The sequence below is a fragment of the Colius striatus genome, chromosome 6 (assembly GCF_028858725.1).
Source record: "Colius striatus isolate bColStr4 chromosome 6, bColStr4.1.hap1, whole genome shotgun sequence".
In the NCBI taxonomy this organism is placed as follows: domain Eukaryota; kingdom Metazoa; phylum Chordata; class Aves; order Coliiformes; family Coliidae; genus Colius; species Colius striatus.
In genome coordinates, this window is record NC_084764.1 from 24,166,636 (window position 1) to 24,184,324 (window position 17,689).

At 37.5% G+C, this 17,689-nt stretch overlaps 1 protein-coding gene across 5 annotated transcripts in view; it reads left to right on the forward strand.

Annotated features, from left to right (window-relative positions):
* The window catches only part of TTC7B (tetratricopeptide repeat domain 7B), a 137,702-nt gene extending 120,399 nt beyond the window's left edge, over positions 1 to 17,303 (forward strand). For all 5 annotated transcript variants that reach the window (XM_061998365.1, XM_061998368.1, XM_061998367.1 and 2 more), the window contains one exon: positions 16,317 to 17,303. In XM_061998365.1, coding sequence (XP_061854349.1) covers positions 16,317 to 16,538 — 222 coding nt within the window. In that variant the 3' untranslated portion in view covers positions 16,539 to 17,303. The remainder of the gene's footprint in view (positions 1 to 16,316) is intronic.
* The last annotated feature ends 386 nt before the right edge of the window (positions 17,304 to 17,689 follow it).

Sequence of the window (17,689 nt, forward strand, 5' to 3'; positions counted from 1 at the left end):
TCATGTCTTGATAAACTGGTATTGATGCTGTACACTTGACATTGTGAAACAGTGGTCCAAGTTTCAATTTGTGTTGACTTAAAAGTAGTGATTGAAAAGTCTGGTCAATACTGCAGGTACACTGAAGCCATAGTAGGCTGACCATGTTTAACTTGGGGACTGGGTACACCTATATCAGAGGCTATGTTGTACCGTTTATTTGCTTGAGCCAGATATCTACGTGTAAAAGCAAAAGAATTAGTGTTTTCTAAAACTAGACTCTTTCCAGTATGCTGCCATGTGCAAGTAAGCATATCCACAGTGTGTTTAATACAAGTTCACTCTACGTGCAGTGTAGTGAGCACAGATTTGGAGTTGCTAACACTTTTAATGCCACTTCTATTGTGGTAAACTACTTGGCTAAGCTGATATGAGTGAAAAAATACATCATAAGTGACACTTAGTAATGCTGAGCTTGAAAACAGAAGGCTGTTTTGGGCTTTCATCACTTTTTTCAATCAGCAATGCAGTGCTAATGTGCACCTTTTTCTTCTGATATTAATATGCATGGACTTTATAAAAAGCATAAAGACAAGAGCTTTTTAGTTTCAACAGTTAATCTCATATATACAAATCTAGTATGTGCATTTTGTTAAAATCCTGACTTTGCAAACAACTCTTTGGCATTTGGAAAAAATGCCATTAATTGTAGTCTTTTTTTTAATCTCCATTTTATACATCTTTTCATGATTGAACGAATAGTTGATTTAAATCTTTAATTCTGGATTTGATATTTGGTCATGTAGCTGCATTATTAGTTTTATCTCTTTATATTTTTTATCATGAATACTTAAGCATCTGAGTGAGTTTAGAGGAATAAAAAGTAGTTGGCCGAGTGGCTGCAGATAGTATGGCGACTGAGACAGTTGATGTGGCAGATAGTAAGATGATGACTGAGATCTTCCTTACTATTTTCCTAAATAGAAAGTCTAGATATTAAAAAAAAATATAGTATTTGTTTTCATAACAGCTTTGTGTGGTCATTGTGTTAAGTTTCAAATATGTTTTGCCTTATGTATTATTCGTTCCCAGTCAAGAAATGGGGAAATTGAGGCATAGATGCTGCAACTTACCTAACTTTAAATAGAAATCTCCTGATTTCTCATTCTGAGCATCACATTCATAGTACTCGAGTTTAATTCCTGTATTTATTCATTCCAGTACCTTTGTGCTCTGAGGAGAATCATTTCCCCTCCCAATGATCTCCAGTGTATCAGTCAATCTTGTTAGGGCAGCAGCATCAGTTTTCCCACCATGTGCTGAAGGGAGCCCGTGGAATGTTTTTCATAGGTTTTGACTTGCAAATGATTGACAGACTTTAGGAGGGTTTTCTCTTATGATATTTAAATTTACTATTGTTGCTGGTGGACCTTGTATTAAAATTTAGGTGATTAAAAGCTCTATCACTTATTAGTGAAAATTATCTGTTTTATACTTACTGCATTTGCACGCAGTTTAAGTGAAGGGATATGTGGCAGCTCCTTGATAGCTACTTTAACTCAGCTGAGTAAAATGAGACTCTTCTCTCAAATTCACTGCAAAACTTTCAATACATTTAAATAATAAATCAATTCATTTACCTACATTTGTCTCTCCCCCAACTATCTTCCTTTCTGGAAGATTTTATCAGTGTTGTCTTGGATGTGCTCAATGAATATAATATTTAGCAAATCATTGTGTCTGAGATGATTGGTGAAAAAGGCTGTTTGGATAGCATCGTGTGTCTGTGGCAGCAGTACTCTGTTTCTGTGATTCCTTTTTGATCTTGGTTTCACAGCTCGGTTAAACTTGGCACTGTTTTATACTAATGTACTTTTATAGGTAATAAAGGTAAACTACTTCCACTTCTTGTGTTATTACTCAGTAGAAAGTTCAAAATTCAATTAAAACTTCCCTTGGCACTAAATATGAGGTCTGTGAATACAGAGATCTGACGGGAAAGGATTGCTGCTTTCATTATAATGGGCTGTTAGTGTTCTCAGATGTTCTGTTCAGGTCTGTGCTTTGATGCATCCTTCTGTTCTACAAATCAGACTCCTAATTGACTTTGACCAATGAAGAACTAAGACTTGTTTTATGTCCTTTGGGGAAGTTGGAGGATAGTATAGCCCCTAACATGAATTGGTATAACTTTAGCATGTTTACTCGTGTGTAGCATGAGTCAGATTTGGAGAACTACTGTAATAAATTTCTGTTTGCTGTTATATTGTTTGTGTGCTCATGTAATTACCATTATATGCAATAAATACAGTTTTGAGTAAGTCTTCTCAGGCCAGCTTTTTCCTGAAGAGGGGTAATGTCCTTTGGGGAAGGAGATCAGTTTGGTAAGACACGGTAAACCATAACTCTATGCTCCTGCTCAGATTAGTGAGAGGTAAACAAGACAGCAATTTAGTACCTTGAAGTTTGTCAGAATGTTTGTAAACATTTATTATTGTCCAGATGCTGAAGTTGAATGTAGTCTTGTGCTAAGATGCACTTATCAGCATCTCGGGAAAATTTTAAAAAGCTCAGTACATAGCAATGCATTCATTAGAGCTTCTTTCTGCTTATTTGTGACCTGAAACGAGCGTAGTTTACACATGTATGGAATTTTCACCAAAAAAAGAGAGAAATCTGTCTTATAATAGATGTGTTGTGGTGCTTCAAGGAAGCTGGCTTGCATTGAATTTAAAGTTGCTTTTAGAAACAGCTTTTCTTTCTTAAGAACTGGCATAGAACTGAAGGAAGAAGAAGTATTAGCAAAATACCGAGATGTTAATATGGAATGTTCGTACTCAAGAGTCACATATCTTTACATAAAGCATTTGATCTGGAAGAAATCTTCAGTCTTTTAGTACTGCTCAGATGAATGAAACAAAGTATTTCATTAGCAAAGCACTTACTTGACAGAAATATAAAACACAAACATTGTGCTGTTTAAAGCTAAGCACTTCAAGAGACACTACGCAAAATATTTGAGCAAAATGGCACCATTTGGTAGGCTCGTTAGGATGCAGACAATTGATTCTTTCAATTTTTTTCTAAATAGTTTGAAAAATACTGAAGTTTTTTAAATGCTTCCCTCTTACCCCAGGAACTAAACTTCATAAGTGAAGGTATAAATGTTTCTCTTAGCAATTTATGTGAAAATAACATTTGAGTTCATTTTAGTGTGTGTTTTAATTCACTGATTAGTCTTTTTAATCAGTGAAAGTGGTGAAATGACTTATTGCAGCTTTATGTGTTCTGTCTTAGCCACTGCTGATACACTGTTTACATCACACACATTGAGTTTGCTGTTTAGACTGGTATCCTTAGGGAATCAGGCTTGCTAAATCATTATTGTTTGTGTGTGTGTTTGTCAGCTTTGCCTTCTTAACTTCTGAATTCTTTAGCCAGATTCATCTGGACAAGAGAGGGAATGATGTAAAAAAAAAAGAAAAGAAAAGAATGTATTGTTTGGGCTTCTGCAAGTATTTTACAAAAATAGAGGCAGGAGGAAAGACTACCGAAGCTGTTTCATGATTTCAAATTTGTATCAGCAAGTACACAGAGAGTGAGTGTTGGTAAATTCCCTGCTACAGGGATATAAGACAGTCATTAGAAAATGAAACCAGGCCTCGTTATTGTCAGCACTCATGGAGATAGCTGTTAAAAGTTAACTTTTAAAAATTGTTACAGAACATAACATGATGTGTTCTGCTACATTGGATTACTTAGCCATGACTTGATAGCATAACCTATTTAGACAAGTGAATTGTGAGTGTTGTAAAGACCTTATCAGCAAAAGGCTATGGAAATAAATTTGAAAAAAAAAATGCAGATTCAAACTTTCTTCTGTACAGTACACAGTGTAAAAATGGTTTCAGAGCTCTAAATCTACATGAACAAAGATTGTGTTAGGTAGCACTTAGGAGAAATACTTGCTTTCTATCAGAGAATATCTGACCTACTAAAAGAGAATTGCTTTTGCCTTGGTTTCTGAATTTAAATTTCTCTACTAAGTGATTTTTGCTGTCTTAAAATAAGTGATTTAAAATGAAGACATAGTTTTAAAAGCATATTCTCTCATTTAAAAACAGACACTGTTATTTTCTAAATGGAGGCAAGTAATAAATGATGATAGATGTTACCAAGTGGTTACAAATGTTCAAAAGACGAATGAGCAAGCCTCTTACCAGCTGCAGAGCCATTTCAATTTCCTATTTTTCCATAGTCCTTGTTACAGTTTGTCCTGACAGCTGACAATAGTGTCTTTGGGATTCTGTCTGGTTTTTAATTTATGACCACTTGAAAAAGTGATAGCCACAATGGCATTGGAACAGATGGTATTATGAGGGTCACAGGCCCAAAGACTTACCAGAGGGTTATGAAATGCCATGACACAAATGCAGTCTGTGATGATGCTTTGTCACGTTAGTTGAATGCCTAGCCAGAAGTTGGTAGGCTACAGTTGCCAGAAATAACTGTTCTTGATATAAAGTCTAAAACAGTATGAAATGCTGTCAGATCTATTAAAGTAATTGACACGTCAAACTTAGTTTCCTTTAAAATTGTGATGTGATACAGTGTGAGCAGCTGGTGATCTCTGCTGCAGATAAATGATTTAACTTTAGCTTGGGCATCCAAAGTAATCTCATTTGCTGCAAAATCAAACCCTAAGCTTCCTAAAATTGAGGAGGTTTTATTAGTAGGTGCAGTCTTTCTGCCAGGTGCATTGCATTCTGTTTAACGTAACATTTCTATCTGAATATTTTTTGCCAGAGATAAAATCCATGAATGTTTAACACAATAGCTGGTAGGAAATGTTTGTATCTCACCCCACACTCAGTGAGTGCCTTCAGTTCCAGAACTGCCACCTTCCCCACCAAACCCACACTGTTGCTGTAGTTCTCCTTGAAAGTGGAAGCTGCCACCCTGCATTTCAGCTCTTCACTCTGTGAGCATTAACTTCCCAGTTTGCTTATTCTGACCAAATCCTAGCTTTGTGTGGGAGTGCCTTTTCTGCCATTCTTGTGTTCTTACTGCCAACTGTGCTCCAATGTACTAGAAATGTGACTCAAAGGGACAAGATTCTGACACTCTGAGAAACAGGATTCAAATCTATTTCAGCTACCTGTCACCTGACAATAGTAAACCAAAGGAAAGGACTGGACGAGAAATGGCATTGGGGATTACACTTTCTCTGCAGACTCCAACCTTGTGCACTAATTTATTATGCAGTTTGGAAAACTAATTTCAAGAGCCATAATCCAACCACAGCATGGGATTTAACATGCTGCGTCAAAGTCCATAACCACATTAAACTTGTGTTTTGTTTCAGTCTTTAACAGGAATGTGAGATTCATCATGGATGGCGAAGGTAAAATTAGTAGTGGAAATCAAAGTATATAAATGATGGCAAGTACTTGCTGGTGGAGGAGTATGGAGGAATTGGCCAGAAGTCTGGAATAAATAGTAGATGAAGTTTAGTCCAGTAATATTTAGTGAAACCTAAGTTACCAAAGATTGTAGGATACCTAATATACTGCCTCTTTGGGAAGAGCAGTTGCAAGGGAAAGGCATCAGTTTGATTAAAAATGAGACTTAGAGACCCTTCAGAAAAAGAAGTTTTACTTTCACAAACATAAAAGGCAAGAGCAAGACCGAGTGTGGAAATGACTGGAAAGGACAATGAACTGGAGTACTAGTTTATCTGAGCTACATTTCTGTTGTCCTACAAGAGCTGCATCTTCACTGTTCACAAGTTGGCCCAGCCCAACACAAGTCATCATGTTGTCCCAGTTATCAATGTCATCATCTTGTCAATGGTGTAGTCTCACCATTAATTTTATAAGCCTATAGATTTCTCTCTCCTTTATGGAAGAAAGATGGTGGTGTTCCACTGGTTGCATCATGTCCCCAAAATAAGGAGACTGCCATGCTCAGTAAAACTAGCTGAGGCTAGGCAACAAAGCAAGTGTACCCTCAATGTGAGCTAAAGCATGGGATTTCCTCCCAGACTGACCCTGTGATTCTCCTGTAATCCAAATAAAGTGGCCAGATGACAAAACTGGCCTGTATCTTCACATCAATGTTGTACTTACACACAGCAAGCACTGAGGTGACTGAATTGGAGCACTGGAAAGTCTGTGAAGCATTTCCTGGGAGTTGGAAGGTTTGATAATATATACTGCTTGCAAACATGAGAGGAATATACATAATCAAAATAAGGCCAGGTGACATTGGCACTGGAACAAATTAAAACAAATTGGCTTGGGAAAAATTTGGGAAGATGGTTTGAAGAGGATTTTTAGACTGGAAGTGCTAATCACTCTGGAACAAAAAATCCTGTGCTAAGGTTGTTTGTAATAAGAGGGGAACAAAATGGATGACCTAAGAGGACTCTTCTGATCTCATGCCTTATGTATTGCAAGTTTTAAGTAAAAATACTAACAACAATCCATACAAAAATAGTTTTGAGAAAACCTGATAGGCTTACATGGAGTTGAATTATAAAAGGTAGGTAATACTTCAGTTATATTTGTTGTCTTCCAGACCAGTACTATCAAAAACTGATCTGTTGAGGTACATTATTATTATTTTTAACTTGATTTTAAAATTGTTTTTAATGTGGGATTTTTTTTATTGATTTTTTTTCCCCCAAATATAGCTATTTGGGTTTTTCTCTTTAATTGTCCAAAGATTTTTTTCCCTTAGTTTTCAGTATATTCAAATTCAGCCTTTGTGAAAGCTAAGTCAATGTAGAAATAAGGGGTCTGGCTTATTTTTGTGAATGCACTGGAAGGCCTTCCTTAGCCAATGGTTAGGATTGGCTCTTCTGATCTCCATCTGATGGTGCACAGATATGTCTATATAGGTGACAAGGGAACGAATGACAACATGAAAGAATATACTCAATTAAGGAATTTACTATGGGCCCATTTCATAAACAGCACTGTGTGTAGCTGTGGTCTCAAGCACCAGTTGTCATCGCAAATGTGTGTACTTAAGGAAATCCTCTTTTCTCATTTGTGGGAAAGTTAAGCAGACACTGATGTGGCTTCAGTGCTGGGGATGGGGAGTGGGGAATGGATGGGGGTACAGTGCTGCTGAGCTTCTAGGTGGAGGGATGTGATCCAAAGACAAATCACCTACACTTCACTGTCACCTCATGGTGTCACAGCTGGGAGGAAATGTAACGTTTGCACCAGCTCACAAGTCACAAGTCCTCATGATCTGAGGACTAAGGTTCTACTATTCCCTGATGCCAGTGGTGACGAAGTACTTGCCAGAGAAGTGAGAACAGTGGGTTCATACAGTATAGGAAACAGGACCTTTAGTGTAATTTTCAGATGGAGATTAAAAAGTAATCTCTGAAGTCACTACTTATTTAGCCCTGCCAGTAAGGTATTTTGTTTCCAGTGTGCTTGCTGTAGTCTAATTAGTTCTTGCAATATATTGTGGTAGCCAAGTTATGTTTTTGTAAGCTGACAGGACATTCACATAAAGTGGAAAAACTACAGCAGACTATTAAAAGATAATGTCTTATGAGGAGAAGTTCCCCAAGACCTTCCATCTTGGTGGAAGGCTACAATGAGCAATTTTAAAAAACAGACTTCGATTTGGAACCTTTCTGCATTGTTGTGATGTACTACATACAGCAGTATGTATGAACAATAACAAACTAAAGGTAAGCAGATCCCTATTGGAAGGGGTCAGTCATTTCCAAGGGGGTTATGAATACAAAGATGTACTAACAACCACGCACTTTCATTATTTCATGCTGGCAATGTAAAGTTCAGTGAGTAACAAAGCCAAAGTTGTTGTTTTAAAAATCTGTTGCCAAGCAGTAGGATATTCTCCTAGCAACAAGTGTTTTGCAGCAGGGGAAGCAACTGGATACCTTGGGGGTTATGTTAGCATTGGGGGAAGGGTGAAGGAATAACAAACCGGGGTTGAGAGCTTGCTGAACACAGAGCACACAACTCAGTTTCTGGGTGTGCTGGGGATAGAAAAAGCAATGAGGGGCACAAAGTAAGAAGGGACACTTAAACAGGCAGTGTTTTGGGATGGCTGCAGGCACAGGGTTCATATTTGGTCATCAATTACTTTGATTTGATTTAGTGATAGATCAGCTGTAGTATTATCGGGTGATTATCCTCATTTTTAAAGAATCCATAGTGAGCTGACAGAAAGTTCTATTTTGAGCATGTTTAAAGAAACACACTTTTTACTATTAAAGTAATTGCATTATTAGTGAAAACAACAGAAGTAGTTCTGTAACCTGCATTTTGGAAACAAAATTGCATCTACATTGCAGTTTATTTTCCAATTAAAAAAATGATATCTTTACTTAATTTATGGGAAATTATCTTTACTTGTAAGTGTTGGTGATCAATACAGTTGCTTTGAAATTTTATAATACGGACACCGTACAGAATCCCTGTGTTCAAATGTATCCACGTCTGTCAGAGCAGACAGAGCTACTTTTATTTTGTTTCTTTTTATTTTTGTTGTTGTTTATCTCATGGAATGGCTTGTTGCAAACTGGTGCACTGTGTCACAATTTTTTTCACAGTTGCAGGAAATAATTGCTTGCAATGACTAAACATGCAACAGTCTTGGTATATGCCTTCAAAAGGAGTTAAATAATTTCTTGTGCAAAGTCATTTGGATGGACATGTTTCAGCACAAATTCATCACCTAAAAGAAAAATAGAAGAACATAGTGTATAAATAATGTACCTTTTCACTCTACATTAAGTGTAAAATATTGTTTACAGAATACATTTAAAATGTGAGTTTTTATCACAGAGAATGGGAATAGCAGCTGCAGAATTGCAGAATTTTACTTATTTTTCCATATATTATGACAAGTTCTTATCGTTTTGCCTTGCTAACACTTCTGTTTCATTATTATAGCATAACACTGTCAAGTCTCTGGTAAACCTTCAAGTTTGATAGATTTGTTTGAAAATAGCAGCCACCTTAACACATGCAAAATAGGCTGAAAAAGCAGAATGTAACAAGGGGCAGTTTTGTGATGCTAAAATTACAGTGCATATGGATTTGCAATGCATACATTGCATATTAAGTTTTGTAACTGTTTATGGTCATAATCCTTGATTTTCAAGTTGTTTGGATAAGATAGGATGTTTCTGTCATGTCTTTCTGCACACCGTGGTTGGAAGTTGATTCTTAGGCAGACTGGGACTTGTTTAAAAAAAGAAAATAAAACAACTGGCAGAATGACTGGGGAGGTGGATGTAGTCAGTTCTTTAGGCCTTTTATTGTAACTTTTTTTAAAAAAATCATTATTTTCTATGTCTGCATAGCTCTGTATCTGATTGTACATTAGCAGCTGCTACCTTACTGAGCTTCAGCGGGTCACCAGTGAATCAGACAAGTAATATTTCCACTGTCCTTTTGTCTCTCTGCTGTCGTCATTCAAAGCAAAATCAGTCTGGTTTCCACGTTCATATGCTTATAACGTTTCCATGTAGCTTTTCTTTTTTTTTTTTTTTTTGCAAGGGAAACTTTTAGCTCTGTGGGGTATTCTGTAGCTAAATAAGGTCTGCATTATACAAATTTAGAAGCTCTTTTGCAAACAAGTAATGTAGAATACCTACTAGGAAAAAAATATCTGGTAGAACTCAAATGTGTGTAGTTGAATCCTTTGCAGGATGGGAGGCTGTGATTCTTAAGCATGGTGAGCATCTCTGATCCTATTTGTGTTTTAGGTCAGACATATTTCTTCTCATGGTTCTCATTTCTCTCAGTTATCAGTTGCCTTCTCTGCAGAATTACGTGAGTTCAGGGCTGGGAGTTCCGCTCTGAAGAAGACAAAAATACAGACACATGGCCAAAGTTCCCCTTATCTTTTTCCACTTTGAAATAAATTTAATTGCTTTTGAGAACATTTCCCACCTACAGTCTATAGTTTTCTTAGAGAAAATTGAATTGTTCCTCTTGATTTCAAATGAATAAAGGTAAAAATCTCAAGTGGTGCCTCTGTTGAGATTGAGAACTGTTTATTTTCCAGGAGGAATGGAGAAGTAGTTAGACAGTTAAACCTTAAGAAACTCTCGAACTCTCTTGAGCAGAAATTTTTAGTCACATTGGAGAAACCACAGTGATCTGTGTAGTGTTACCATTTTGGTTTGGTTGTTGGTTTTGTTTGGGTTTTTTTCGCTTATTGCGGATCACTGTGTGGTAAAGCTCCGGTCTGGTGAGACATACAATGTGTTATAATTGTGATTTTCATTTCTAAAAAGTTCATTCCATGGAAAAGAATTTGAATGTTACCTTCTCATTTGCCTAAAAGCAAATTTAACAAGTGACTTTATTTGACTTCTCTAAATGGCTAGTTTTAATCATATTTTCAAAATCAGAAATGAGTTATTTAAGTAGCTTTCCATTTCTGTCGCATGTTTATTTTTCTAGATGTGTGTTTTCCATTGACTGTTTAGTTAATCGTGATGACAGGTTAATTTGCAAAGAGAGAAAGCCCATTTGCAGAAGAAAAAAAGATACCTTTGTAGTGAAGACTATGCTATATGCTTATTTGAGCAATTATGGCTTCATAGACTTGTTTGTTATATCATGTTGCTCAGATTCTGAGTGATAATATTTCATTAATAAACATGACGCGTTTGCTAACTGAAGGTTTTACTTGGAGACTGTATAAAGCTGCGTTTGGAAATTAGAATTCATTTGAATGTTTTCCTTTTTAAAAATGCTTACATTTAGCTAGTGAAAAATAACCTTAATATGTTGAATGGCAAGGGGAAAAATAGCTACGCCAAAAAATCATTTTGTCATGTTCAATATATGTTAAGATTTAATTCTGGCTTATTGAGGAAGATATTAACTGTAATTATTTGGTTTGTTGTGCCATCACCATAGACCAAATTTTAAAGATATCTTTTCTATCTAGGATACAGATAGATATGTAATGACATGCTGGAAGTTAACCTCGTGCAGTAAGGATTTAGGTCCTGTTGAAGCGAGTGCTGATTAAACATCTTGTCTTACATGCATTTGAGAACTCAATTACGCATCATCTTTCTGTGCCCAAAAGACTGTGAATATGGTTTGAGGTTTGTTGTTTGGTTGGTTGGTTTTTAAAAAAGTCCTCATAGATTTGAACATTTCATAATCCATTACTTCTATCATACTATTTTTCTTCTCTCAGAAGTTTGGATACCTAGCATAATTTTGCTTTGTATTCATTAGTTGGACATTTCTCTGCACCTGCTTCTTCAGTGTAACCTAAGGAATAAAGAGAAAGTCATTCTCACAACACAAGCATCAAATAGTAGTATTATATATGCATGAAAATGTTTTCACTCTCTTCCCTCTCAATGCAATTGAAGGAGAACCTGATACTGGAACAGGAGCAGAGCAAGCACCCTAGACTGCTCCTCATAACCACCAGAGCATGTGAGCTCTTCCTGTAGAGCTTGGTCTTAATGCTGTTTTGCACCCTGCTATTGTGAGTAGAAGGCTGTTCCAAAACCTCTCTGCTCCAATTGCCAGGAATATTTTCACCTTTTTTTGGTAAACTCACAGCCAACTTATACACATGTATGCTTGTGCCAACATTATTCTCTAACTAAAATAGTTCTCTATTCTGTTCTCTCTACTGTTTTTTTTGGCAAGTAACCTCAACTCCCCTCAACTTTTGATTTGCTAGGCTAAACAAGCCAACTCTGTTAGTCTCCTCTTCTAAATTGAGATTCTTATTGATTGTTTCAGTAGTCATTTTCAGTACCTATTCCAGTTTTAATTACTTTTGTTGAATAGACAAGGCTACACAAGGTACCAGAGAAGTCTCTGCTATAGCTGTATGCAGCACAGTTGCTGAAGTATCTGTTGTCTTTCTACTGGAAACCTCTCCTGATGTCACTTGAGTTTTCCTTTTTTACACTGGCATCTTTTCACACTGTCATCCTGTGGTTACCTGATAGATCCAAGTCCTTCTCTCAAACTGCTTGACTGACAGACTTCCGCCATGCTGCAGAACTTCTTTGTTACTGTAATGTTATTTTCCAGATTGTTATTGCTGACTTTTGCTATATTTCTTCAATCCTGGTTATCATGATCAGCCTGTTGCTCTCTATATTGCATCCTCTTAACTTTTTCATATCTAATTGTGTCATCACTCTCATAAGTCTTCTGATGTGTCGTTAATAAACATGATTAGTTCCAAGATAGTATCCAAAATACAGAAGACATATTCCCCATTCCTTAACACATGCAAGGTAAGTATAAATTAAGGTTATTCAGCCAAGTATTTTCTAGGCTGTATTTGTGTAGGTACCTAGGAGATATTGAGCAATAAATAAAAGTTCCTTCTGTTTTGACAACGGTATCAAGGACCTTCAGTCCAGGTTGGGCCCTGTTTGGCTGAAACTTTGGAAACTCTGTGACTCCAAACTGGATAAGGAAAGAATCAGGCAAGATCTTGTAACAGAGAAGTTGAAAGCAGTTTTTTCCCCCTTTTTATTAATTCCTAGAGGGTTTTGTTCTGCTGTGATACAAAGCTTGTGTGCAACCTTGTTTGTAGTGACTACAGTACCTCCCTGTCACAGGCAGCATACTCTTTTAGAAAGCCAGCCTCTGTAGTCTCCTGAAATTGAAAAATCCTTGTTACTCCCAGCTCTGAGCCCCAACGATGGCCTGGGCACTCTGAAGAGCTGTTGACCTTTTTGTGAGCAGAGAGCTTTTGAACTCCAAGATCTGTGAGTACTGTTGATTATTAAAAGTGACTGGCATAAATACCAACAAACTGGAGGCATGGATCCCTGTTTACCCTGTTTGCAGTGATGCCACAAAAAGGTCTCTTTGTTCCTTCAGAGATTCCTTTCACTTTCTGCCTGTGGCATTTCTAATAGGAGTTTTCTGTTGAAGTTTTTTGAGTTACAAAATAAACCTTTACAATGTAGAGCTCGCTAAAAGAAAAATAAGATTTGCTTAGAGAGTTTCAACATAAAGACATCCTTATACAGAGAGAGGCTGAAGGCCTTAACACACTTAGGGCAGATCAGTGGTTGGCCAAAAAAAAAAAACCCAAAAAACCAAAACAACACCAGAATTCTCAGCAAACTAAACGTGGGGAAAAGTAATGAAACAAAATTTGTACCAAGCTGCGAAATGAAGCAGCCCACACACATTAGAGTCTTTCATAACTGTGTTGGAATCAAATGTCATACATTTATCAGTCTTCCATGAGAAACAGCTAGTGAAGGAGATGCAATAGCAGGAAAGATCCTGCTTTCTCCTGCCCAGCAGTTGTTTTAAACACTTCTGTCCAAGTATTGCAGCATTTTAAAATGTAAGAGGAACAAATAGGTTGCCTTAGATTTGTGTAATTCCTTAGGAACTTAGTGTTTTCCTAATCTTTTGTAGAATGGGTATTTTCCTACTAATATTTCTTGTTATTTACTCAAATGATTATGTAGCAGTTTGTCTAATGGATTCAGGCTCCAAAATCTCTATCATATTTACTTTTTTTAAAAGTTTATGTGCCTATTTAGGAAGAGGATATAGAGAGAAGGCATTCTGTTTAGGTTTTAAACTAAGATACAAACCTAAAGGTGTGAGCCATATGCCTCTTGAGTACACTTCTGTGTTTCTGCAGAGTTGATGTGTTGGTCAAGGCTATCTCCAGCCATAAAGCCACGGCATCTAACATACAGTAAATAAATGTCATCTGTACATCTGCTGCTAAATAGGTAAAGGCCAGAACTGGTAGCTTGGAGTTTTCATTTCCAGTTACGAAGCAAAAGAAAATACACAGTGAAGGACTGGAATAACTTTTATTGATTTTTTCTGGGAATTCTTAGCAGAGTTTTGTTTTGGGAGTGTTTGAGGAGTTGTTGGGTTTATTTGTTTGGGTTTTGGTTTGTTGGGTTTTTTTTCTCCTGAAGGATTTAGTACAGAGAGCAAACATATCCTGACAGCTGGAAAACTGGAGGTCAGTTTTCTTGGATGGGTGATGGTGCGAGGTCACTGAAGGATGTTGCTGCATGATAGATATGTCTGCTCCTTCTCCCTGTGGTATGCAGTGTAATGCTTGATAGAGCAAAGTCAGGCAAAGACTGCAAACAATTTGAAATGTTCTCTACTTCAGAATTTTAATGAAATCATTCAGGAGGGAGATCTACAAACTGAACAGTCATAATGCATGATATCTGACCATCAATCTGAGGGAGTTAATGAATCAGAGGCTATTGTGTATTTTCACAGATCATTTGTTTGGGCTGGGCCTGCAGCTATCGTGACCAAATGGCACTGTCCTTTTGATTCTCTGCATGAAACAAGTCTAATTTTCTCTCCATTGATTCTTTGGAAGCAAAGCTCCTTCCCCCAGTGCTGCTACCCAAGGCAGGAGTCTCCATACCATCCCAGCCTGAGACACCAATGAAAGACTGACTTTTGAGAGACTCTCCCTCTAAAAAGCTGTGCCCACAAAACATGAAGGTACAGGATGCAATCTGATTGCCCGCACAGGAGCAGTTCCTTCACTAGTGCTAAATAACTCATATTCTTAGAAAAGTGTAACAGCAGGCAAAAAGCCAGCGTTTTTTCTAGTTCTATCACCTGGAAATTCAGCTATCTAGTACTCAGCTACATTTTTTCCACACAGAATAGGACAGATATGACATAACGTGTCTCTGTTCCCATCAACAGGCTTGTATCTGCAAAATTTGGTTGTTTCCTTTGTTTTTGAACAGCTTGTATCCTTTGCAAGCAGGGAAAATAGTCTGGCATGTTTTGGAAAAAAAGTATCACCAACTTTCAAAGAACTTAAGTTTAATTGGTAGAAAATACACAAATCTGCACAGAAAAATTAATTTGAGAACCTTGTCTCTAAAAACATTTTAATTTTACTAAGGTTAGGTGCATGCAAAATACCTTTATATATTCCACCTCCTTCTGATACCAGTCACTGACAAGCACTTTTCTGCAGGGAAAAAACACCAAACTGAGGAGTTATCTGATTTTTTGATGGGAAGTGCTGTTCACTTACTCTGGAAATGCTGACTCACTTGATAGCTCAAAAAAAAACCCAAAAATCCAAAACCAGAAAAGCCTCTAGCACCTTTATGTAAGAACATCTGCTAAGCTGATAGAAATTAGCCTTCATTGCATTCATTTATTTACCTGCCAGTACTCTGCAGGTCTTTGTATTGTTCTTCAGAGCATGGGCTACTCTGTTGCTCTGTAGTTAGCAAACTGTCTGTGCTGAAGTCAGCCTGGATGGCAGGATTCCACAAACATGTGGTGGAAAATTCAGGGGTTGCAGAGAATTTCAGTACTTTTTAACCAGTGACACTTAAGTATTAAGGATTTGAGGGGCAGATGTATAGAGGGAGTTGAAAGAAGTTGTCATCCGAGGAATGGGGGCTGGGAGGGGAGAAGTCTATAAAGACAAGGAGTCTATAAACATGGAATGAGGATGCCTCTCTGGAAAGCAAAGATGTGTGATCTCTAAAGCATTTTTACCTTACGATTCTGTAATACAAAATGCAAACATTTTTAGGATTATTGTCATTCCAGAATAAAGCTCTCTTACTGGGTCATTCCATGACTTTCCTGGCACAGTAACGTAGCTGAATGTGATGAATGGAGATTTCCACTGCTCATATCCTACATGGGCCTGGACATCTTCTTGGGTTGTGCGATGTTAAATTGATCCTATCCCATAGAGGAAGACAAAAAAATCTGTGTCAAGGAAGCTTCTGAGGAAGATATCTGCCTGTTGGACCTTTTATACACCACTAGTGCAATATTAGTGCCAGCACGCTTCCCGTTCCACAGGTTGCCGTTGGCGACTGGGCTGAGCTCGATTCTGGTGCTGCCATCCCTGAGAGTTGATGGTGCTGTGTATGATCCTAGATGTTTTAGGACATTATCTGCGTGCTGAGCTGCACAGGCAGGATACAAACACATTAGGGCACACACTTTATTAGGACTTCAGACATAGAAGATCACCACAGAAGTTTGGTTACTTACCGATTTTTGGTGATTGGATGGATTTTTTTGTTGTTTAACTCAGTTTTTGCACTTCAGTGTCTTTGGTTTGTATCCAAAGCCACTTGACTCCTTGGTGGTGTGAAGTAGTCTGCTCCAGTCCAGCTCCAAGTCATTTCTTTAAAAAAATAACACCAGTATTATATAGCCTTACACTGTTTGAACAGTTTGAACCTAAGAGCTGCCTACACTTGTTTCACAGTTGCTACAGATCACTTGAACTTCAAAAAAATCCTGTTGGCCAATCTCAACCATTTTTCCTTCATTTTCTTGCAGGCTCTGATCCTTCACCAGCTCGGGCGCTATAGCTTGGCTGAGAAGATTCTCAGAGATGCTGTGCAGGTGAACTCCACAGCCCATGAGGTCTGGAATGGCCTGGGAGAGGTGCTGCAGGCTCAAGGCAATGATGATGCCGCGACTGAATGCTTCCTTACGGCACTGGAGCTGGAAGCCAGCAGCCCCGTGGTCCCTTTTACCATCATTCCCAGAGTCCTTTGAGAGGGCATCTTGATGAAACAATTTCAGTCTGAATTCTGAGTGAGGAAACTCAGTGTATCAGGCTGCCTGGTAACTGGTTTGTTTGAAAAACTTTAGAGCTACAGATAACACAACCCAGTCATTTGTGGGAAAGTGGCCAAACCAGTGACATGTTGCAATATATTAACGTTAGACCGAGAGGACGAAATGGCTAGCCAGAACCAAATCACTCAACCGCCTACATTTTTGCCCTGGTAGTTTTAAAACATCATTATATTGTTCATGGATGATGTGCCATATTTTGTTAGTGTTGATACTTGAGTGTTACATAAAATTATAATGGAATCAACTACCAAATGTAGAATAAGTTAAAATTCAGTGGCAGAGCAGACTATTTTTAATAAAACTGTTCTCTCCCTGCCTCTCAACCTTTTTTGGCCCAAAGTCAAAATGTGAATTTTCTGTTTCTATCTTTTAGTCCAGGCCAGAAATTCAGTTGACTTTATGGTTTTAGTTGTTAATAACTGTGATGTGTGGCTAACTATTATCTCTAAATAGAGCAGAGGCTGAGTACAAGAGTATTTATATTTTACCAGTGTATGCCTGTTACAAAAAAATATATTAGTTATTTAAGTTTAACTTTTTTATGTGAATTCAGAGTTTATTTATCGATGGAAATATGTAAAAAGAATCCTCAAATGGAATATTTACCGACATTCCTATACATGACCCACACTTGGCTAAATGGGAAGATTACGTTAATAATAAAATGATTTTTAAATGGAACCTTTCCTGAGTCCTGGTTAAGAACCACAAGGGGAAACAGTTAACTTGTGACTACATTTTTATGATGTTAAGGCCTGTGGCTGCCTGGTCTTCAAAACAAATGACACCAAAATCAAATGCCCTGTGGCCAGTCTAGAGGGAAGAAGCTGTTATACAATTTGCCAATGCTATTCTTATCTTAGATTTCAGGTTTCGTGAAATCCTCATTTTTTCCCCCTTTCTTTTTATTTCTTCCACTCCAGCTCTCAATGAAGCCAGATTACTCTGCCACTACATAATACACGGACATTTATATATATCCTGGTAGTGCTTGGGAGAAGAGTATGTTAAGTATTTATACACTGTTCATGACTTTTCTTTACCTGTCTTTGTAGTTCTTTCTCAAC